The sequence below is a fragment of the Patagioenas fasciata genome, chromosome 25, assembly GCF_037038585.1.
Source record: "Patagioenas fasciata isolate bPatFas1 chromosome 25, bPatFas1.hap1, whole genome shotgun sequence".
Lineage (NCBI taxonomy): Eukaryota > Metazoa > Chordata > Aves > Columbiformes > Columbidae > Patagioenas > Patagioenas fasciata.
Genome location: NC_092544.1, coordinates 5,069,007 through 5,089,760, shown reverse-complemented (window position 1 = coordinate 5,089,760; position 20,754 = coordinate 5,069,007). Strand labels below are relative to the sequence as shown.

General features: G+C 56.1%; 3 protein-coding genes across 4 annotated transcripts; all 3 read left to right on the top strand.

The window, feature by feature from the left end:
• The first annotated feature begins 153 nt into the window (after positions 1–153).
• Positions 154–3,458, top strand: NR0B2 (nuclear receptor subfamily 0 group B member 2). 2 transcript variants are annotated; one of them, XM_071799169.1, is made up of 3 exons: positions 154–331; positions 889–1,431; positions 2,239–3,458. In XM_071799169.1, exons 2-3 carry the CDS (start codon positions 918–920, stop codon positions 2,505–2,507), a joined length of 783 nt encoding a protein of 260 aa, XP_071655270.1. In that variant the 5' UTR covers positions 154–331; positions 889–917; the 3' UTR covers positions 2,508–3,458. The 2 variants fall into 2 exon arrangements, with proteins under 2 accessions (XP_071655270.1, XP_065713388.1); XM_065857316.2 differs by lacking the exon at positions 154–331 and having other exon boundaries at positions 629–1,431.
• Positions 3,459–4,992: 1,534 nt separating this feature from the next.
• On the top strand, positions 4,993–10,566 carry GPATCH3 (G-patch domain containing 3). Its single transcript, XM_065857309.2, has 7 exons — positions 4,993–5,348; positions 5,928–6,340; positions 8,558–8,732; positions 9,086–9,145; positions 9,423–9,544; positions 9,691–9,818; positions 10,231–10,566. Exons 1-7 carry the CDS (start codon positions 5,009–5,011, stop codon positions 10,448–10,450), a joined length of 1,458 nt encoding a protein of 485 aa, XP_065713381.1. The 5' UTR covers positions 4,993–5,008; the 3' UTR covers positions 10,451–10,566.
• A 776-nt stretch (positions 10,567–11,342) lies between these two features.
• GPN2 (GPN-loop GTPase 2) lies at positions 11,343–17,198 on the top strand. The gene is made up of 6 exons (XM_065857162.2): positions 11,343–11,444; positions 12,498–12,942; positions 14,750–14,906; positions 15,055–15,215; positions 15,937–16,067; positions 16,558–17,198. Exons 2-6 carry the CDS (start codon positions 12,526–12,528, stop codon positions 16,628–16,630), a joined length of 939 nt encoding a protein of 312 aa, XP_065713234.1. The 5' UTR covers positions 11,343–11,444; positions 12,498–12,525; the 3' UTR covers positions 16,631–17,198.
• The last annotated feature ends 3,556 nt before the right edge of the window (positions 17,199–20,754 follow it).

The following is a 20,754-nucleotide window of genomic DNA, read 5'->3' as shown; positions in this document are numbered from 1 at the left end:
ATCTATACTAAGAAAGAATAGATTATGTTAGTTATAATTGTTTAGTTTCTTACTTACGTCTATTAATTATCAGTTAAATATAAGCTAAGCATTCTACTTCTAAACAATGTATCGATTAATCTTCTGTCTCCATCTTGTCATGCAGAAGGATCTAAAACTTGAAAAACATCCGCTCGTTCTGCAGGTGGTCAGAAAGCATTTATCATGTCAGTTGGTCAATGATGGATAAGCCTTTTAATCATAGTACACATTAATTTAGCAGCTTCAGTGGGAAATATGTGAGGAGAAATCAGCTCTGCAAGCCCTGGATCAAAACACCTGGTGAATCCAGGTGAGGATGTGAGAATTCCCCCTGAGAGACACAAACGGACAGGCCTGGCCTGTGTTGAATCAGCAGGAACACCACGAGGCTCCTCTGGGCAAGGTTGGGCAAACACTGCTGATAAAACCACTTCCAGGTGGCTCTGTCCAAGGCCAGAGCGCTCGGGTCGTTAAACGCGGGGCCCAGACGAGCGCCCTGTGTGTGTGTGACACCTGCGCGGTGACAGCGGGGCCTTGGTGCCATGGTACAGCCTGGGTTAATGACTCTGTTTATCCTTTCTGGGTAATTGCGATAAGGCCGCCTGACCTGCCACCCCCTTCCCCGTTTCATTGAGAAAACGGCTGTTCACAAACTCGTTTGCCCCAGCCAATCAGCCCAGAGACAACTGAGTTCGTTGTGTTGTTTGGTTTCTTTTTAATTAGGCAGAGCGGTCAAGGCTGCTGTGGGTGTTTCACTGGTGACCCAGCCATATAAGAGGTGGTTCGAGCAGCCGTGGGTGGGAGGACGGGGACAATCCAGCCTGTGACAGAGGGATTGGAAGGGATTTTAACATCTGTCTGTCACAGGAGCTGTGTTTCCCAAGGATCCAGCAACTATGGACGTGGACTGCAAGAGGTGCCGGTGCCGCGGCGAGGACAATCAAACCGCCATCCTCTACAACCTCTTGAGCCAGAACCTGCACCGCAGCCCGGCCCACCAGCGCTGCCTGTGCCACCAGCGCCGCACCGTCTGCCTCCGCGACCCCCACGTCACCTGCCAGGCGGCTTCCAATGTGCTGGTCAAAACCGTCAGCTTCATGAAAAACCTCCCGTGTTTCCGCCTGCTGCCGCGAGAGGATCAGCTCCTGCTGCTGGAGAGCTGCTGGGTTCCCCTGTTCCTCCTGGGGCTGGTCCAGGAGATGGTGACCTTCGAGGTGATGGAGACCCCCGCTCCCAGCATGCTCAAAAAAATCCTCCTTGACGGCCAAAGCAAATGGCAGGAGCCGGAGCGGATGCAGCCAACGCTGGCAGCTGTGCAGCGGCTCCAGTGCTGCCTCAACAGCTTCTGGAGCCTGGATCTGAGCCCCAAGGAATACGCGTACCTGAAGGGAGCTGTTCTCTTCAACCCCGGTGAGTGCCCGAGCCCACGGCAGCTCCACATGCACCTCATGGTGTGGGGGTGTTCTGAGAGCGGAGAGGCTGCCAAATCCTGAACCCCGATCAGTCCTGGAGCGAGTTGAGAGAAGGGAACGGAGCTGGTGAGGGGCTGGAGCACAAGTGTGATGGGAGCGGCTGAGGGACCTGGGGGTTCAGCTGGGGAACAGGAGCTGAGGGGAGACCTTCTGATCTCTGAACTGCCTGAAAGGAGCTTGGAGCCAGGGGGGTCGGGCTCTGCTCCCCAGGAACAAGCGCCAGGAGCAGAGCAAACGGCCTCAAGTTGCCCAGGGGAGGTTGAGGTTGGATTTAGGAACAATTTCTTCCCCAAAGGGCTGTGGGGCATTGGAACAGGCTGCCCAGGGCAGTGCTGGAGTCACCATCCCTGGAGGGCTGGACAGACGGACATGAGGTTCTCAGGACATGGGGCAGGGACAGGGGTGGGGAACGGTTGGACTCGATGATCCTGAGGGGCTTTTCCAACCAAAATGATTCTGTGATTCTGTGTTACCAGGTGCACTGGGAAGGGGGGATGTCAGATGGGAAAAGCCAGAGAGACCTTTGCCTGCCCTGATAAAAGACCCTGGGATTTAATTTGTGAAGCAGGAGTTTGCTCAGTTAACTCCTTTTGCTCCCTCCTGAAATCGCTACATCTCAGTAGCACGTCCCAGTAGCACGGCCTTGGAGATCCCCTCTGAGAAACACGGAAGGGTGGGAATGGGAGAAACCTGGGGCTGTTTTCCAGCCTCCTTCATCACCAGCTCTTCCTCCTCTCTCTCGCAGATGTCCCTGGGCTCAGGACCTCCCTGCACATCCAGAGCCTCCAGCGGGAAGCCCAGCAAGCGCTTCAGGAGCTCCTGCAGCCCCTGCACCCCCACGACCGTGGCCGCTTTGCCCGCATTTTGCTCATCTCCTCCACCTTAAAATCCATCTCTCCCACTCTCATCACGGATCTCTTCTTCCGCCCCGTTATCGGCAACGCGGACATCGTCGAGCTCATCGCGGAAATGCTGTACGAAATCACCAGCTGGCCGCTGGTGAGCACACACTGAGCACACATGGATGTTCCCTGCAACTCGCTGGGTGGTGAAGCCAACCTGGGAATGGGGATTTAACCAGAGAAACGCTCCGGACTCCGCGGGGAACCGCGCGTTTCGGTAGGGCTGTGGCTGGAGGATCCGGCCAGACTGCAGCAGCGTGCGGGGAGAAACGGCTCCGGTTCAGATGTCGGCAGCAGCTCCCGCTCCGCACGTGCTGGTCCCCGTGTGCAGGAGCGTGGGTGGGTGACACGTTTCTGTCCCTGTTGTGCAGCCGGAGTGGCTCAGCTGCCTGTGAACAGGCTCCAGAGTGGGCTGGGTTAGAGCTTGGTCCTGGTTTTTACTCAATGAATCCTTGGTCCTGTTTAAATCAATTTGCATTTTGCTTTTAATTCTGAGAGATGAGGTTTGTCCTCAGCTATCAATAAGGGGTTGTTTCTGTGTTGTTTGTAACACTGGGATTGCTTACCAAGCACAAAAATGATGGAATTAGATCTGGGTGAAGTATTGGTCTGTTTATTGTGCTTGAAATCATAGAAATATTTACAAAGGTTCTTCCTCAGGCACCAAGAAGGAAAAAAAATAGAGTGTTAAATCACATGGGGTGCGCAGATTCACCCCTCCTTGCTTTTCTTAGTCTCGTTTCTCCTTAATGCCACAAAACACAACGAAGCAAGGGGTTCCCTCAGAGCACCCGGACCTCTCGTGCTGGGGACTTACCTCGTTTGGGTGACAATGGGTGACCCCTCGAGCTGTGAACGCTGCGGGGACGAGTGGAGCTGGTTTAGCGGTTGAACCAAATGTCCCTCTCTGGAGTTTCAGCCGGGAAAACTCGCTCCTCCTGCCTGCAGCCTCTGCGAGAAGTTAGATGTCAGTATTTTATAAGTGAACGTTCTTGCGGTTTGTATATAAGATGCAGTAAATTATTTTTTTTAATAAAATGTTTTACATTTTGGAACACGGTGACTTTGTAGAGACCTGTGAAATTTCAAGGGGGTTATAAAACCGGCTGTGGGTCCGGTGTGGAAATGATGCTCGGATGAAAAGGGGCTTTCCATAAAAATCCGTCTACTGTGGTGAGGGAATGTTGGGATGCGGATGTGGGTCAATTGTCACCCTCGTACCCAGGGAAACACCCCAAATTTTGGGCAGACCCCATCGGGAGGATGGACTGCTGTCTCAGTCTGTCCCTCCACCCCTCAGTGCGGCTGCCCCACGGCCTGGGCGGCTCCCACGGTGATGTCAGCCCCGTGACAGCCGTTTTCCCCGGGGAGGGAGCGCGTGAGTCACCGGATGATTCCCACAGGCAGCCTCGTGACACGGCCCTGAGTCACCGCACGCAGCGTCCCCAACGTCCCACTGCCGGGGTCACCCCGAACCGGGCGGGGAGACGCTTGGGCACACGTTGGAGCCCCCAGTGCTCCTGCAGCCCCCGGGGACAGGGGTGCTGTGGGCCCTGCTGTCCCGTGTGGCACCCACCCATGTCACTGCCCATGAGGCAGGTGTGACACTGCAGGTTCACCCCTCCAGTGCGGGGGACACAGTGCCCCGGTGTTACCCAGGGGGCAGCCAGGAGCCCCCTGTGCTGCATGACGGTGGGACCTGGACACCCCCAGTGCCCTGACACCCCCAGGGCTTCTGTCCCCCTGGGCTTGGCTGTCCCCAGGACTCATGTCACCCTAATGGGGTCTGGCCACCCCCAGGGCCTATGACCCCCCCACCATGGGGCCTGGATATCCCTGTAGGAAACAATTACTTTGCAAATATAATAGGCTCAGGCAGGATCTCTCAGCAAAGCACTTTTTTAAATAACGATATTGCAACACCGCGTGTTCTACCTAAAAGTCGGCACACGCACTAGGGGAAAAAGCCCCTGATTATATCCCCCAAATCCCAGCCGCAATTTCCCTCCCTGTTCCCTGTTGGTTGGTAATTCGGGGTTTGCAGACCACCCGACCTACCTCAGTTTACATACAACACCCTTCCCCTTATCGATCTATTTAAGATATGGATTCCTGTACTTTGGCTACACTTCCCCCTCTATTAATTTGTAAATACAGATATCAGCATGCTTACAGGTATCAGTATATATTCTGGGAAAAGACTGTCTTTTACATTAAGAATTCATAGTCCGATGCCTCTCAATCCTTCCCCCTAAATTAAGTTGTAAATACAGGTATCAGTATGCATACTATCAGTATATATTCCGGGAAGAGACTGTTTTACATTAAAGATTCATAGTCCAATGCCTCTTGGTCCTTCCCCCTGCTGGGCTCAGGCGCCAGATCCTCAGTTATGTAAAAACAATAGTTGTTCGTTAAACGTTCCTTACATCCCCAGAGCTTGTGTCTTCTATTGGGGTCCGGTCACCCCCAGGGTCTGCAATCCCCCCACGTCCCGTGTCCCCCCACGTGTCCCCCCGCGCCTGCAGCGCCCTCCACACCACCAGGCGGCGCCCGCTCTGACGTCATCAACGCGCGCCCCGCCGCGGTGACGCTCCGTCCCGCTGGGGCAAGATGGCGGCGCCCGGAGACAGCGCCGGGAATGGCGGAGCCGCCGCCCGGTACTGCCTGGTGAGCGGCATCCCGGCCGCGCTGCGCTCCGCCCAGCTCCGCGCCTACTTCAGCCAGTTCCTGGAGGCCGGCGGCTTCGTCTGCTTCCACTACCGGCACCGGCCCGAGCGCCCGCCCGGGGAGGCCGCGGCCCCGCGCACTTGCTGCTGCCCGGTGGCCGTTCGGCCCGGTCGCGCCCGCCGCCTCGTCCGCATGTACTCGGGGAAGCGCTGGGTCGGGCCCGGCGGGGTCTCGCTGCCCGGCCGCTGCCTCATCCGCAGGATTCGCCTGAGCCCCGGGACAGGTAGGACCGGGCACCGGGGGGTTCGGGCCTCGGGCCCGGGCCGGGCCGGGGGACTCGATGGGGCCCAGCGGGAAACTTGAGGGCTTGGGATGGCTAAAACTCCTCGTGGAGTTTCCTTAATGCCTTAAATCCATAATGATTCTGTTCATCTTGGAGAAGAGAAGCTGAGAGGGATTTTAGCAATAAATATCCCCAGGGTGGGTGTCAGAGGATGGACTGGACTCTGTTCAGTGGTGCTCAACTCCAGGGTGGGGGGCAGTGGGTACAGGCTGAAACACAGGAGGCTCCATCTGAACATGAGGAGAAACCTCTTTGCTGGGAGGTGCCAGAGCCTGGCCCAGGCTGCCCAGAGCCGGTGTGGAGTCTCCTTCTCTGAGACATTCAAACCCGCCTGGACCCACCTGTGTGATCTGCTCTGGGGACCCTGCGTGAGCAGGATGATCTCCAGAGGTCCCTTCCAACCCCAACCACTCTGTGAGGCAAGAAGAAGCAGTTTGGAGTCTGTGTGTCACCTCCTGCCCGATTTACCCCTTTCTGGTGGAGCCTGTACCCCCCCAACCCATCCCTTCTCTCCTTCAGGCACGGAGACATTTCCCAGCAGCGGGGACAAGACGGACGCAGACGAATCTGTGACAGAAGCAGACTTGAAGCGGTTGCCTGAGTTCAACCCCCCCTCCTTCATGCCTTTTGGGAACGTGGGCACCCCCCTGCGAGTTTTCCTGGAGCTGATCCGGGCCTGCAGGCTGCCTCCCCGCGTCATCAAGAAACTGCAGCTGGATTTTCCAAAGACAGGCTCGTCCCGCAGGTACGGCAATGTGCCTTTTGAATACCAGGACAGTGAGACAGTTATAGAAGAAGAAAGAGTTTACACGGCCGCGGGGGATGAGATCACGGAGGGGCCTGAGGCGGGATCTCAGGTGACTCACTCTGCCGGTGCTGAGGAAGATGAGGAGGGGCAGGAGGAGGAGGAAGAGGAGTCACCCTCAGATGATGTAAGTGCATTTTTCCAGCACCATCCAAGGTTGGCCGTTGCAGCCACGGAGCTGGGAGGGCTGATACAGCGTTTTCAGAGCTCATTTTCAGTCTTTTATTTATATTGTATACATCATTTGTCTAAAAACGGTGTTAAAAAATGATCGTTTGCGCCTTGAAGCACTGAGCCCCTTGGCACATGAACAATGTGGACATTAACGCCTCCAGAATTGATTGTCCAAATCCACCCAGTTGTGGGGGCTGAGCCCAAAGGGTTTGGCCCAGGGGAGTGAGTGCGGGAGGGGGCTGGGGCTGCGGATGCCGAGCTCTGTCCTGCTACATCGCAGATCGACCCAGTGCTGCTCTTCCTTGTAAATGAGGTGACCGGAGACTCGGGAGCCCATTCGTGTGCTGGAAACGACACACAGAGCTGTAAAAATGGTTGGTCTTGACTGTTCCTGTGATTGAAGTTGGTTGTTCAGAGGAGGGAACGGAGCTGGTGAGGGGCTGGAGCACAAGTGTGATGGAGCGGCTGAGGGACCTGGGGATTCAGCTGGAGAACAGGAGCTGAGGGGAGACCTTCTGATCTCTGAACTGCCTGAAAGGAGCTTGGAGCCAGCGGGGTCGGGCTCTGCTCCCCAGGAACAAGCGCCAGGAGCAGAGGAAACGGCCTCAAGTTGCACCAGGGGAGGTTGAGGTTGGATCTGGGGAACAATTTCTTCCCCAAAGGGCTGTGGGGCATTGGAACAGGCTGCCCAGGGCAGTGCTGGAGTCACCATCCCTGGAGGGCTGGACAGATGGACATGAGGTTCTTAGGACATGGGGCAGTGCCAGGGGTGGGGGAGCAGTTGGACTTGATGATCTTGGGGGTCTTTTCCAACCAAAATGATTCTGTGATGCTGAGAAAAGTGGTTTTTGTGACAAGACTGCTAGAAAACCAGGCTGGACAGGCTCTCTGGGGACTCTCTCGTTCCCTCCCCGCCAGGCGCCCGTCTCGCCTGTTCTCCCAAACCTCTGTCATAACCAAAGCAGCACAATCCCCAGGCGAGCCATTCCCCTTCTTTGCTGTACCAGAATTAACTTTGATGCCAAATCGTTGCTGCAATTTTCCCCCATTAGGTTCTCCTAGCAACAGCGGAGACAGAGAACGCTTTGTTCCCTCCTTTCCAAACTTTTTATTCAGTCTTTTCTTCTCCAGACTAAACAGACTCCTCCAGCCCTTTCTCACAGGCTCTGTCCTGGATCTCTCATCGTTCTTTTGGCTGTTCCTCGCTTAGTTAATGTTTTCCTCAGAGGGCTCTGCCCAAAATCAGGCAGGCAGCAGTAAAGCTGTCGGGCTGATCTGCGTCTGTGCCAACGAACCGCTTCACTGGAACCGACACTATCTTTTTTGGGATCAACCGGAGCAGAATTAATTTGTTGCTGACTTTCCGCGCAACACACCTGCGCCTTAAATGGGCATCGTCGCGTTCCGGATCGGCTGCGCTGCTGAAAGCCGCCGTGAAGTGGGTGTGATGTGGTATTTTTTCACCGCTTCTCTCTGCTGACTCTGGCAATGGCATTAGTCAGGGGAATGAGGTCACCAGCGCCGGTCGTGTCGGTGCCTGAAAACCGCAGGTTGAGACGAGCTCTGTCGGCAGAGCTGTCGGGGAGGGGTTGCGATGGGCTGCGATTGTCGGGAGGAAAAGGTTTCCTGTAGCACAGTCTCAGATGTTTGTGCTTCGGAAAGAATTTAATCACAGAATAAAATACAGAATAAATGGGAGGTTACAGCGAAGAAGCAGCGCGGACTGAGCGCCTCTCAGACCCTGAGACAGAAGAGGTTTGGGTTTTCAAAGCCACCCAGTCTGTGCAGCTGCTCTCCGTGTGTCTTTCATGCACTGTCCACGCTCCTTTTGGTCCAGTGGGTCTGGGGTCTTCTTGGTTTCTTCTTGGATTCTCTTCCTCCATCCTCCAGGCAGTTTTTTTGCTGTTCTTGATGGTTTGCAGCCTCTGCTGACAGTTTCCTCTCTGTGCCCTGGTATTGAAGTCCCCCCGTCACCAAGTGACCAGGTTAAAATAAATTCATTATATGCTGCTTGGAATTGCAGTGAGCCCGGCCACTCATGCTGAAACAGGTTATTCAAACAAGTATGCAGCTAAGGAATGGAATACAATCTAAAAACTTAGCTTGATTTAACTTACTCTGCAACGTTTGTGCTCTTGGCATCACGCACCTTTCACCGGCTCCTTTGCAGGACAACGACACGTGTGAGGAGTGGGAGCGACACGAGGCTCTGCACGAGGACGTCACCAAGCAGGAGCGCGTGGAGGAGCGGCTCTTTGAGGAGGAGATCGAGCTGAAGTGGGAGAAAGGCGGCTCGGGCCTCGTTTTCTACACGGATGCTCAGTACTGGCAGGAGAAGAATGGAGGTAGCATTGGGTTTTATGTTGCTGAGCCATAAACTACAGCAACCACGAGCTGGGGGTAAATCAGGTGTAACCCTGTACGTGTGTTCTGGATCAGCTGCGGATTTGAGCATCTCACCGTCACTTTTTAAACCTTCTCTCAATCCCAAAACCTGTGGTGGTTCAGTCCAGTGACCAGACACCCCAAGGGTCCTGCTGGCAGCCTGTTATGTGATTACTGTGGTTTGCGGCGTCTCTAATGCCATTTTCTTACCATTTTGTTGGAGAAAATAGGGAGCTGGGCCACCAGCAAACAGCTTTTTTGTGTCAGACTTCCACAACCATCACCAAAACTGGTGCTTTTCTTCTCTTGGCAGACTTTGATGAGCAGACAGCAGATGACTGGGATGTGGACATGAGCATCTACTACGACAAAGGTATCTGTGCTGAAAACCCCCTTCCCCAGGAAAGCGGGGAGGCTGGGAAACTCTGACCCTGCAGAATTTCTGTGGCGGGGAACTCTTTGGCTCTGTCATCCTTTGAAAGCGTCCAAGACTCCAGTGTACTTGAAACGACGTTTTTCTTGTCTGACAATGAGAGTTGCCAGAAAGAAACAGGTTCTGCCTCCTTGTTGCGTGGTGCTCGGGGGGAAATGATGGTAGCGAGCGGCTTTCCTGAGCTATGCTGCTCTGACTTTTGCTGCATTCTCCCTAGATGGAGGCGATAAGGACGCTCGGGACTCGGTCCGGATGTGGCTGGAACAGCGACTGTGGGATGGTTTGGAGGACGGTTCCGTTTCAGGACAACAGATCGGCACCTTTGAGAGATACACCAAGGTGAGTTCTGGGAGGGGACGGGGCAGGAGGGGAAATGCTGGGGTGGTGGTGATGATCTGGGGATGTGTGTTGGGGGGAAGAGGGCTCTGGGAAAGTGAGGATGGGCTTTATCCAGTGTCTCTGTGCTGTTTTTTCCCCTCTCCCAGGGCTTCGGCAGGAAGGTGCTGGAGCAGCAGGGCTGGACGGAGGGGCTGGGGCTGGGGAGCAGCAATTCTGGAATGGCCGAAGCTTTGGACAACGAGGGGCAGAACCCCAGATGCAAGAGGGGGCTGGGGTAAGTACCCCCCTGCCCTGCTGACCTGTGTTCAGAGCCTCTCCCAGGCTCCTTGTGCTGATGCAGCAGCTCTACAGCTGCCTGAAAGGAGAGGGAGAGCTGTGCTTGAGGGCTGAAGGTCTCCTCCTGCTGCATTTTTTGGGTGGGGAGAGCCCGAGTGACCTGAGCTGCAGCTGTGCACCTCACCCTGACCTTCTCGGGGGTTTATGAAGGGTTTGTGCGGTGCTGTGCTCCACACCGAGGGCTGGCTCTTGTTCTAGAGCAATCTCACAGCCAGGAATAAAGACCAGGATCCTTATTGCCCTGTTTTGATCACTTCTCCCCTGCAGCACGTGAAGGAGATGAGCCAGGACACACATGGTGTCCGACTGCCTCGGCAATCTCACACCACACGTTTCCTGCTTCCCTCTAGGTACCACGGGGAGAAGCTGCCAACTTTCAGCAAGGTGAAAAAGCCCCGGCGGGACGGTCCTGTCCTCATCTCGACCATCTATGATGACCCTGACCCGAAGGACAGCGGTGACCAGCTGCTCAGGCGCCAGCCGCCCACTGCCATGAAGTACAGGCGGGACATGGCGTTTGTCCGGGCGTCGCACGGGGCTCTGCAGAGCTCTGGTGCGCAGTCACGCTGAACAGAGACTGTCGCTTTGTGCTGGTTCTGCTCCAGTCCAGCCCAGGCTGGCTCCTGGGTTTGGAGCAGCGTGTTCATATATTTATTTTTGGAAAAAATATAGACTTGTAACAAAAATTGCCTCAGTGTTTTGGTTTTTTTTTAATTATTATTATTTTTATTCTAATTAAACCATTCCACTGAGGGGAGACAGTGCTGGTCCTGTTTGGTCAGTGGGAACAGGGAAGGGTGTTGTGTTTGACTGGTGGTTTAAAGTCGATACTACTGCCTGGATCAACCAAGCCTCCGTGCTAGGTCAGCCTAAAAAAACAGAACTCGTAGCTCATAGTTGAGAGACCCAGGGAAGGACGAGTACGGACAGGGCCAGCTGTGGCACAGTAACTGTCCTGCAGAAAGCTCCCTGCTGGCCCGCAGCTCCGCGTTGCTTGGGCGTGGTGATCCCACACTCCTGGGAGAAACTCGTCAGGATGAAAGACTCATCCTGGCAGCCTCCGGAGGAATCCTGCGGGAGGCGTTTCCCTGCGGTTGGGTGTAGCGGGTGCTTCCCTCCATAGCTCTCTGACGGGCTCTGCCCCGCTTCTTTTTTCCTGACACAGGCATTCTTCTGGCGAGGGGAGAGCCTTTGTCCCAGTGACCCAGTACTGGAGAGTCAAATGGGAGTCAGTGGATGCTCTTGCTGGCACGCTCCAGCTTGGCCCCGTCTCCCTTCCTTAAGGTTATAGCTGTGTTGAGGGGGATGCAGGGAGTAATTTCCCTTTGGAGAGGGTGGGTGGGGTTGTGCTGGCGGGACAAATGGCGGCGCCGGGACTCGAACCGGGGAACCGAACCCCGATTTTGGGGCCGTAGGTTCGAGACCCGGCGGTGGGGAGGCTGCGCGTCCCTCCGACCGCCTGGGGGCGCCCGCGGTGGCGGCGGCCGCTTCTTCGCCCGGAACGCGGCGCTCGGGGCCCGCGGGGACTCGGAGCCGAGAGCGGGGGCACCGGGAGCGGCGGGCGGTGAGCGGCCTAACGGGGCCGGGGAAACGGGGGGTGTGGGGGCGAAGGGACCTGGGCACGGATTGGGATGTGGGGGAGAAGAAGAGGAGATATGGGGGTGCAAAGGGGGGTGTGCAGGGAAAGGGGACATAGGGAGAGGGTGCATGGGGGAAAGTGGGATATGGGGCAGAAGAGGGAACGTGGAGAGAAAAGGGACATGGGGACATGGAGCAATGGAGGGGAGGACATGGGGACACACGGGGACGAGGGAGGGAACGTGTGGGCGCTGCCACATCGGGAAAGACCCAACTAAACCCTGAGTGTGAATTCCCCCGGATCGCCTTTGTATAAACACAAACCAAATGTTTAACAGGTTCCAGTATAAGTTGGGGAACAACCTGTTAGAGTCCTGGGGACAGCAGGGTGACCATGAGCCAGCACTGGGCCCTTGTGGCCAGGAAGCCAATGGTACCTGGGGTGGGTTAGAAGGGGGTGGTCAGTAGGTCAGAGAGGTTCTCCTGCCCCTCTGCTCTGCCCTGGGGAGACCACACCTGGAATATTGTGTCCAGTTGTGGCCCCTCAGTTCCAGAAGGACAGGGAACTGCTGGAGAGAGTCCAGCGCAGCCACCAAGATGCTGAAGGGAGTGGAGCATCTCCCGTGTGAGGAAAGGCTGAGGGAGCTGGGGCTCTGGAGCTGGAGGAGACTGAGGGGGGACTCATTCCTGGGGATCAATATGGAAAGGGGCAGTGTCAGGAGGATGGAGCCAGGCTCTTCTGGGTGACACCAGTGATAGGACAAGGGGCAATGGGTGCAAACTGGAACAGAGGAGGTTCCACTGAAAGATGGGAAGAAACTTGTTTGGGGTGAGGGTGTCAGAGCCTGGCCCAGGCTGCCCAGGGAGGTTGTGGAGTCTCCTTCTCTGCAGACATTCAAACCCGCCTGGACCCCTTCCTGTGGAACCTCAGCTGGGTGTTCCTGCTCCATGGGGGGATTGCACTGGATGAGCTTCCCAGGGCCCTTCCAGCCTCTCACATTCTGGGATTCTGTAAAACGGGAGCATTTTTCTTTCTCAGCCAACAGAAGGAGGAGGAATGAGGCACCATGTCTGAGGGCAGCCAGAGGAACTCGCCGGCCTTCGGGCAGGTGGTGATTGGGCCGCCGGGCTCGGGGAAGACGACGTATTGCCACAGCATGCGGGACTTCATGGGCAGGATCGGGCGACAGGTGACGGTGGTGAACCTGGACCCCGCCAACGAGACCATACCCTACCCGTGCGCCGTGGACATCGCCGAGCTCGTCACCCTGCCCGATGTGATGGAGAACCTGAGGCTGGGACCCAACGGGGGGTTGATTTACTGCATGGAGTACCTGGAGGCCAACCTGGACTGGCTGCAGGAGAAACTGGCCGCGTTCAGGGGGCACTACTACCTGTTCGACTGCCCGGGGCAGGTGGAGCTCTACACCCATCACGACGCGCTCAAGAATGTCTTCGCGCAGTTGGCCAAGTGGAATTTCAGGGTAGGTTTGGGGCTGTGCGGGGAGACCTGGCACCCACGAGGGGCTGGGAAGCTGGAAGAGAGAAGATATAATTATCTTTCTTCACAAGCCAGTCCACATCTTTCCAAGATATACAAATAAAATCTCTGCCTTTACACTCCCCGGTAGCACTATCAGGATAAGAGCTCTCAGGTTTACCCAGGTGGGATAATTTTGATTACTGTGTCAGGAAAAGCGTTTTTGTCAGGTCAGCTCTGTATTTCTCAGTGAAGAATAAAAGGCTTGAAAAAAGACATATAACAAAGAAATAGGGACGTATCTTTTGAAGCACAAAAGCAGTGTGTTTTGAAAGTTATGTACCTCCACAAATGCAGCGAGAATGCAGAGGGGTCAGAACTAAATGTTTTCAGAACCCATTGTACTGAAGTGTTTCATTGTAGAATTCTGATTGTGGGTCCTAATGGCTGTTTTCTTCACTAACCTGTTTAGTTTTTCACGTGAAACGGCTTTATCAGGGAAGGAGGGGAATTATTCTCCATTTTATGCTTGGAGGGATTGGCAAAGAGCGGCGTGTTCAAGGCGTTTAAGGCAGTGGGGTTATTGTGAACGGGGATTCCTTCCTCGCTGTGCCCCGGGATCCTCTTCACAGACCCTGTGTGTTTTATCAAGCGGGCGCTGTGTTTCAGAGCAGGGAGGTGAATGTGCGCACTGGGCAGAATTTGGGCGTCATCTCAGGCCCTGCCCCGCTCTCCGGCAGCCAAACCGAACCCTCTGCGCCTTGTTGTACGTGCTCTCTGCTTTCTTGCACAATGCAAGATGCAAATGAGGAAATGCAGGTGAGAAGAGTCCCGTAACGAAGCGAAATTGCTTATGTTGCATTTGTTTTGCATTTGGGCCAAACCATGAACGCGCAAACCCGTGTATGGTGTGAGCAAGAAGGGCAAGTTCATTTGCTTGAGAATGTCACTGGGAATCTGCACATTAGAGATTATTTTTATTCAAATAAAGGCACATGAAATTGCAGTTACTAAAAAAAGGTAGTTACACTGCTGTTTTGTGGCTCACTGGGTGCTTACACTTGCCTGTGAGCTTTAAACTGGAGGTTTTTTTGCTGCAGAAGCAAAGCTGTGACTCAGACACCCTGGCTGTAGAGCCCTGACTTTGAGTAACGTTGTGTAACAGGCAGCAACTTAACAGAGATCTCGGGCCACATTGTTACAGCTGCACCCAACACAGGGAATCAAACTACTCATTAATTTAATTATTAATTATTCTTTCCAACCGCACGGCAGTTGGTTCTCCCGGCGGAGCGTGGTGCGCTATGGTTGCTGCTCCGGAGTGCGCTCTCTGTGTGGGTGTTCCTGTGGGGAAGGTGGCAATCTGGAGGCTGTCGTGGTGCTCAGGAGGGTTAAGCCCAGCTCCCACCCCAAAAAACCTGCACAGTTCAGACAGGCGTGCAAGGTTTGGATTGGATCTGGGGAACGATTTCTTCCCCAAAGGGCTGTGGGGCATTGGAACAGGCTGCCCAGGGCAGTGCTGGAGTCACCATCCCTGGAGGGTTGGACAGACGGACATGAGGTTCTCAGGACATGGGGCAGTGCCAGGGGTGGGTTATGGTTGGACTCGATGATCTTGAGGGGCTTTTTCAACCAAAATGATTCTCTGATTCTAGTGTAGGTGGTAATTTCGCCTGCCTGGGGGTCTGTGTGGTTCTGGTCAGATCTGAACCGATTGTCCTGTGGCCACTTCTCAGACTGTCCCAAAACCAAGCGTGCGGACGCATCACGGATCTCACCTCGTGCTGTCCCTTTGTGCCTTTGCCCCCCAGCTCGCTGCCGTGCACCTGGTGGACTCTCACTACTGCACGGACCCCGGCAAGTTCATCTCTGTTCTCTGCACCTCGCTCTCCGCCATGCTGCACGTGGAGCTGCCCCACGTCAACATCCTCTCCAAGATGGACCTCATCGAGCAATACGGCAAGTTGGGTAAGAGCCTTTGCAAGAGAGACACGTGGAATTGGGCTGAACTAGGTGCAAATTAACCGCTTGGGTATGGGGATGTATTGCTGGGAAATGGTGTAAATCTCACTGACTTCTTCAATTTATAAGTTGTGTTTTTGGTGTTTCCCTGCAGCTTTCAACCTGGATTATTACACAGAGGTCCTGGATCTTTCTTACCTGGTTGACCACTTGGCTTCTGACCCCTTCTTCAGAAATTACCGCCGCCTCAACGAGAAGCTGGTGGAGGTGATCGAGGACTACAGCCTGGTGTCCTTCGTTCCGCTCAACATCCAGGTGATGAGCGGGGACTGTTGGATTGTGGAGATGAGGTTCTTAACACGGTTTAGTGACAGTGTTGGGTTAACGGTTGGACTCGATCTTGAGGGTCTTTTCCAACCAAAATGGTTCTGTAATCAGCACGTTTGGCAGCAGCTGGGTTATGTCTCCTTGGGGTACGAGGGCTGAAAATCAGCTCTGAAGAGACTCGGGGATGGGTGAGGACAGCAAAACACACCCAGATGTTTAAATGATTTGTGGCAGCCAAAGGAAAAGAACAGGCTAATGAGCTTGGTGCTCTGTGGGTCTCGAGGCCTGGAGTGGGGAGTTAAGATTCCCCCTTCGTTCAGCTCTTCTGTGCCTGCATTTCAAACCTGGGTGAAGGATTAGCTAAAACGTCATGAAATGAGGGAGCACAAAATAATTGGAAGGCTGAGAGGAATACATTTGGGAAGAAGGGCTGAAAATGTGAATCTGATAGTTTCCAAAAGTGTCAACAAAGGCCGCTGGGCTGAGACGGGAGGTGATGAAAGGCAGCGAGAGGCTGGAGGGTGTCAGCCCAGCGTGGATTCGGGCTCCGCGGGTTGTCCCATGTCCCCTCGGGCTCAGCGATGCCGACAGCGTCCTCAGGGCTTTGGGTGGCCTGGAGCCTCAGAGAAAACCCTTGGTGGAGCCCAGCGCGAGCTCCGACCTCCAGGGAAGGACCAGATTCCCTGTGTGTCACCTCCCTCCCTTGCAGGACAAGGAGAGCATGCGGCGGGTGATGCAGGCGGTGGACAAAGCCAACGGCTATTCCTTCGGCGAGCAGGAGCACCGCAGCCTGGAAGCTCTGATGTCGGCAGCGGTGGGAGCCGATTTCCACTTTTCTTCGTATCCTTCTCCACCGATCCCACGCTGGGTTGAGCTTTCATTTCTCTTTCTTTGGGAGGAGCTGGCTGGAGGTGGGGCCGGCAGTTTGCAGGCCCAGGTTGTCACTGGCACCATCCGATGCTGTTTGGTGGCAGCGAGTCCGTCGGGCTCAGCGCAGACCTCAGCAGACAGTTGTCCTCACCAAAGCCACCACATTGGTTGCTAATTGGTGGTGGGAATGGGGCAGGAATCTTTGGACAACTTTCCTCTCTCTTGGGCTGGTTCCTTCCACCTTATCCAGCCATACAATTGATTCTCCTGGACTTGTCGGGTCTGGGATCAGCCAGAGCCAGACTTAACTCGGGTGATAGATGCTGCTGCCGGTACCGCCGTCTTCGGGCAGCCTTGGGGCTAATGCGGGACTGCTTCCTCACTGAGAACGTTCAGATCTCCTTGCAGAAGGGAGTGTTTGAGCCCAGCCCCTTGTTTTCCTTAATTACTGCGTTATCAGCACACTGGCAGTGCAGGAGAAGTACGTGCAATGTGAGGACAAAGCTGTGGAAGAAGAAGTGATGGGTCTGTAGCACACCCGCCCCAGCCACTCTCGGTTTTGTCACCTCTCCTTTTCCTACCAGGACATCTCCGCGTCGGGTGACTCAGACCCAGCGAAAACCTCTCCAGGCAGAGCTCTGCCTGCTGAACTCCTTCGCAAAGGTTTGAGCCTTTGCACTTCAGCCCCGCTGCACAGAGCAGCGTTTCTGCAGGAAGGTGACAGCCAAGAGCAGGACAAGCCGTGTCTTCCCTTAGGAACAAGCGAGATTTAGCCAGGGGAAGGCACGGTTAGCAAGAGAGGCAAGATAAGGGAGGCTGAGCTTTTCTAGTTCTCCCCATCATGACCAAGACAGATCCAGAGAAAGAAAAAATCACTCTGAGCCATCTCTTGCACTGAGATTTGAGGCGAAAGTTGTGGGTTTCTGCACAGGAGGAGCGCACAGGGGCCTCGTGCTCGCTGGAGCAGCCGGGCTGAGCAGCCTCCCGGAGGACAGAACGATGGTTGGTTTTCTTTGGGTTGTTTTTTTTTGTTGTTTTGTTTTGTTTTTTTAAATAATGACGTATCCTTTCTTAATAAAACGCCACTTCGTCTCGCTTTCATCTTGGGAGTTTGCTGAACCTGTATAAATAAAACCGAGAGCGCTACGAAGCCCGAGGCTCAAGAGCCGCCGGTGGGAACGTCACAGCAGCCGGCGCGTCGCGCGCTCTGCGGAAACCTCCGCGTTTGCACCCCTGTGATCCGGCGTTTGCTGGCGGGAGCGGGGCCGAGCGGCCGCGGGACGCGGGAACAGGTCCATCGAGCCAACTGCAAGCTCGGCTTTTGTGGGCTCCTGATGAAGAAAAGCCCCTGTGTGACTCAGCGGGAGGCTGGGGCGCGTTTGCATGTCGGGCCGTTCCCATCCAGCTTCTTCTGGGCTTGCTTTCTCCAGTTCCATCTCGGAGTGGGAGGGAGGGAGGCTCCCGGCTCCCTGTGCGGACTCAGCATCACGTCTTGCCCAAGACCTTGCATAAAACAAAGTGGCTTCTCTCTCTCTCGCAGGACAGTGATGGCAGATCACCGCCTCGCTCAATCTAGATGTCAGTGGGGTCTTGCTTAGCAGGGTGGGGAATTAAACCTAAATTTGCCTGCGTCTCACAGCTTTGTGGGCGGGATTTGGAGATGAGGAGGTATGAGAGAGAAGGAGGGAGAGGACACACGTTTCCATACACACGCAACCTTGCGTTTGAAGCAGATCAGTTCACAATGAAAGACTACGCTGACATTAATTCCCATCTGCTGTCAGTGCCCGGGCTCTTTTCCCAAGAGCACGAGGACGTTCCTGGGCATTCCCGGCTGAAACCTGCGGCTGCGTTTCAGCGCTCGCCGGGGCCGAAGGGCTGGAAGCTGATTTAACCATAACCAGAGCTGAAAAAACAAATCCATCCTGGACTTGTGGTCTTGGGGACGTGTCCTGGTCACCTTTCAGCCCTGGAGGGGGTTGGAAGATGTGATCGCAAAAATGTGAATTTTTTTGTGGCGGCTTTTTAATGGCTTTGAGAGATTTGGTGGCTTTAAGGGGTGTTGTGAGGTCAAGCTGGAGTTATGCAAGAGCCATCAAAGCTTTTGTGGCTGTTTGGCTCTTTTATTTTAATACCCAGGCAGTATCTGCAGCCCCAGCTGTGCTGGGAGAATGGAAATCAAAGGTGACACAAACCTCTCAGCTCAGGGAACCTTGGCCGTGTCTGAGCCAAGAAACGCTGAGGTCTCAAAGAGCTACAGCCTGGAAAGCGGAGTTTTCACCCCAAGGCACCTTTGCAGCCCAGGTTTGGAAATGGGGCTGAATTGGGACTCAGTGGGGACGATGCTGCTCCTGGGCAGGATAAAGCAGAAAATGACTGGAGCAGGTGGGGATGGCCAGGGACCCCTTGTGTGCCATCCAGCTCCTGCACCCACGCGTCCCCACACCAGGAGGGGACACGGCCTCGATGAGGCTCCCCGGGGCTGAGGGAGGTGACACTCTGGCTCCTGTCGCTCCCGTTGAGCAACCAGCCGGGGCGAAGGGCCAGGATTAGTCACCCCGAGTGATGCACATCCCTGGGGGGGGACAGGCTTTCTGCAGAGCTGGTCCTACCTGCCCCAACCCCTCCGAGCCCGGTGCCGGGACGGGCTGAGCCCACCCCGACCCGCATGGGACGTCCTGGGCACGGCTGAACGTGGCAGGTCATGTTTTTTCAGAATCGAAGGATTTGGGCTGCGGGTGCAGGTGCTGAGCCGGGCTTTGCTGTGTCCCCTCCAGATCACTGTGCTGGGCCCTGGTTGCACAAAGTGTCACCGCAGCTGCTTGCTGGGCAGGCAGGAGCCCCCAGAGCCCTCAGGGTCCCAGCCAGGGGACAAGGATGAGGATCAGGGTCCCGATGTCTCCCTTGTCCCATCCAGCTGAGGGGACATCACCCTGTATGAAATGGGGCCAGGCGGACCCCGGGGAACACCCCAGGGATCACCTGTGTGCCCCAGCAGCACAACGGGAGGTGTCGTGGGGGCCTGGGGGCTCCCTCCCAGCCCCAAAAAGCTGCTGGACCAGCTGGGAGCCCGGTCAGCCTCGTCCTCTCGCACCACCCAGCAATTTTGGGTGCTGTCGGAATCAGTTAACTCCAGAGAGGCCGGTGGGAGCCCCGTTGTCCTCCTGCCACCCCAAAAAGCAGCAGGGACAGATGGCTCCCAACATCCTCCAGCTCTCATCTCAGCCCTCCCCAGTTCAACCAGTCCCAGCTGCTGGTGTCCCCAGCCGGGTCAAGGGCCAGCGGGAGCCCTCAGCTCGTTTTTCACGTCGGTCAGCCCCAGTCTGCCTAATTACAGGTCTGGGGCTGCTTCCCAGGCTGGGAGCACTCGGGGCCAGGCGGAGGCCAAGCAGCAGGGCCCCTCTCTGCCCTCCCCAAACCAACCAGGCTCCCCAACACCGCCGGGGCCCCCCAGCTCCGCCGGGCCCTCCTGAGCACATTGCAACCTCAGCGGCCACTTTGCTTCTACACGATGCCACGATGGGGACTGGGGGGGTGGGCGAGGGGCCGTGGGGCTCACAGGGGTTAATCCCCTTGGCTGGGCTCTGCTCCATGTGACACTTCCCATCCCGGGCAAACAGGTTCTGGTTTGCACAGCCCAACCTGCCCCAGCGGCCAGCGCTTTCGCACCACAGAGCCCTGGGAAGCTCCTCGCACCCCCTGCATGGGGACCAGCAGCCTCCTGGTGCCCCCCATCCCATGGTGGGCTTGCTTCCCTTCTCGTGCCTCAGTTTCCCCAAAGCTCAGTGGCTCCTGGCATCTCATGAGCTGGGATTTGCCCATGCTCAGGGCTTCTATGTCCCCTATGTATGTCCCTTGATGTCCCTCATGTCCCCAGTTGGGGACCCCGCTGAACCAGGACGGCTCGTCCTGAGTCACCGCACGTTTCCTCCCGGCACCCGGCGTTTCCCATCAAAGGCCGGTTCCTGCCCAGCCCTGCTGCGCTTGATCTGATGAGCTCATTGCCCAGGGTGCTGTGACTGTATTTTATTGTAATTATTCTTCATGTCGAAACTCGCGCTGCCGGGGCGGGGGGGACCGTGAGCTGCGCCCTTCGCCGTGGCCTCGTGCCAGGGCCAGAAGTGCTGAGCTTTCACCTGCCCCAGCGCGTCCGCACCTCGGCGGGGACGTCCCCACCCCTACGACACCCCGCGGCTGTCCCCACGTCGCTGCTTTTGGGGACACCCTCCATGTTGCTGCTTTTGGGGACAGCCCCCCAACCCCTCACCCTTGGACACAGAGCTGGCGGGGGAAGATTTGGGGACCGGAGTGGTGGGTTTTGGGGCACCGCAGGTTTGCACCAAGCGGGTGGGACACCCCGCTGTGGGGTCGGGGACCTCAGTGCACCCCACAGAGCACCCAAAGCCCTCACCCGAGGAGGCAGAGCCCACCCGTGAGCCCTTTCACCAGCTGTGGCTTTGCACCCACCGAGGACGCGGCTCCCAGTGCACCCCCAGACCCCACGGCCGGGCTGGGGGGGATCGGGAGCAGCTGAATCGCTGCGGCAGAGCCCGGGGGACCCCACTGCTCCCCAGTCCCACGGGGTGAGGGCAAAGCGGGTGGCGGGAGCTGCCCGGACACGTGTGCGGGGGAGAGACGAGGCAGACCAGAGCAGGCG

Excerpts from the sequence above, each read along its gene's own strand:
- NR0B2 (XM_071799169.1), top strand. The coding sequence starts at position 918 with ATGGACGTGGACTGCAAGAGGTGCCGGTGCCGCGGCGAGGACAATCAA. Across the intron at positions 1,432-2,238 it reads AGCTGTTCTCTTCAACCCCG|ATGTCCCTGGGCTCAGGACC; the intron begins GTGAGTGCCCGA and ends TCTCTCTCGCAG.
- GPN2 (XM_065857162.2), top strand. The coding sequence starts at position 12,526 with ATGTCTGAGGGCAGCCAGAGGAACTCGCCGGCCTTCGGGCAGGTGGTG. Across the intron at positions 14,907-15,054 it reads CGAGCAATACGGCAAGTTGG|CTTTCAACCTGGATTATTAC; the intron begins GTAAGAGCCTTT and ends GTTTCCCTGCAG. Across the intron at positions 15,216-15,936 it reads TCGTTCCGCTCAACATCCAG|GACAAGGAGAGCATGCGGCG; the intron begins GTGATGAGCGGG and ends CCTCCCTTGCAG.
- GPATCH3 (XM_065857309.2), top strand. The coding sequence starts at position 5,009 with ATGGCGGCGCCCGGAGACAGCGCCGGGAATGGCGGAGCCGCCGCCCGG. Across the intron at positions 6,341-8,557 it reads AGGAGTCACCCTCAGATGAT|GACAACGACACGTGTGAGGA; the intron begins GTAAGTGCATTT and ends GCTCCTTTGCAG. Across the intron at positions 9,819-10,230 it reads AGATGCAAGAGGGGGCTGGG|GTACCACGGGGAGAAGCTGC; the intron begins GTAAGTACCCCC and ends GCTTCCCTCTAG.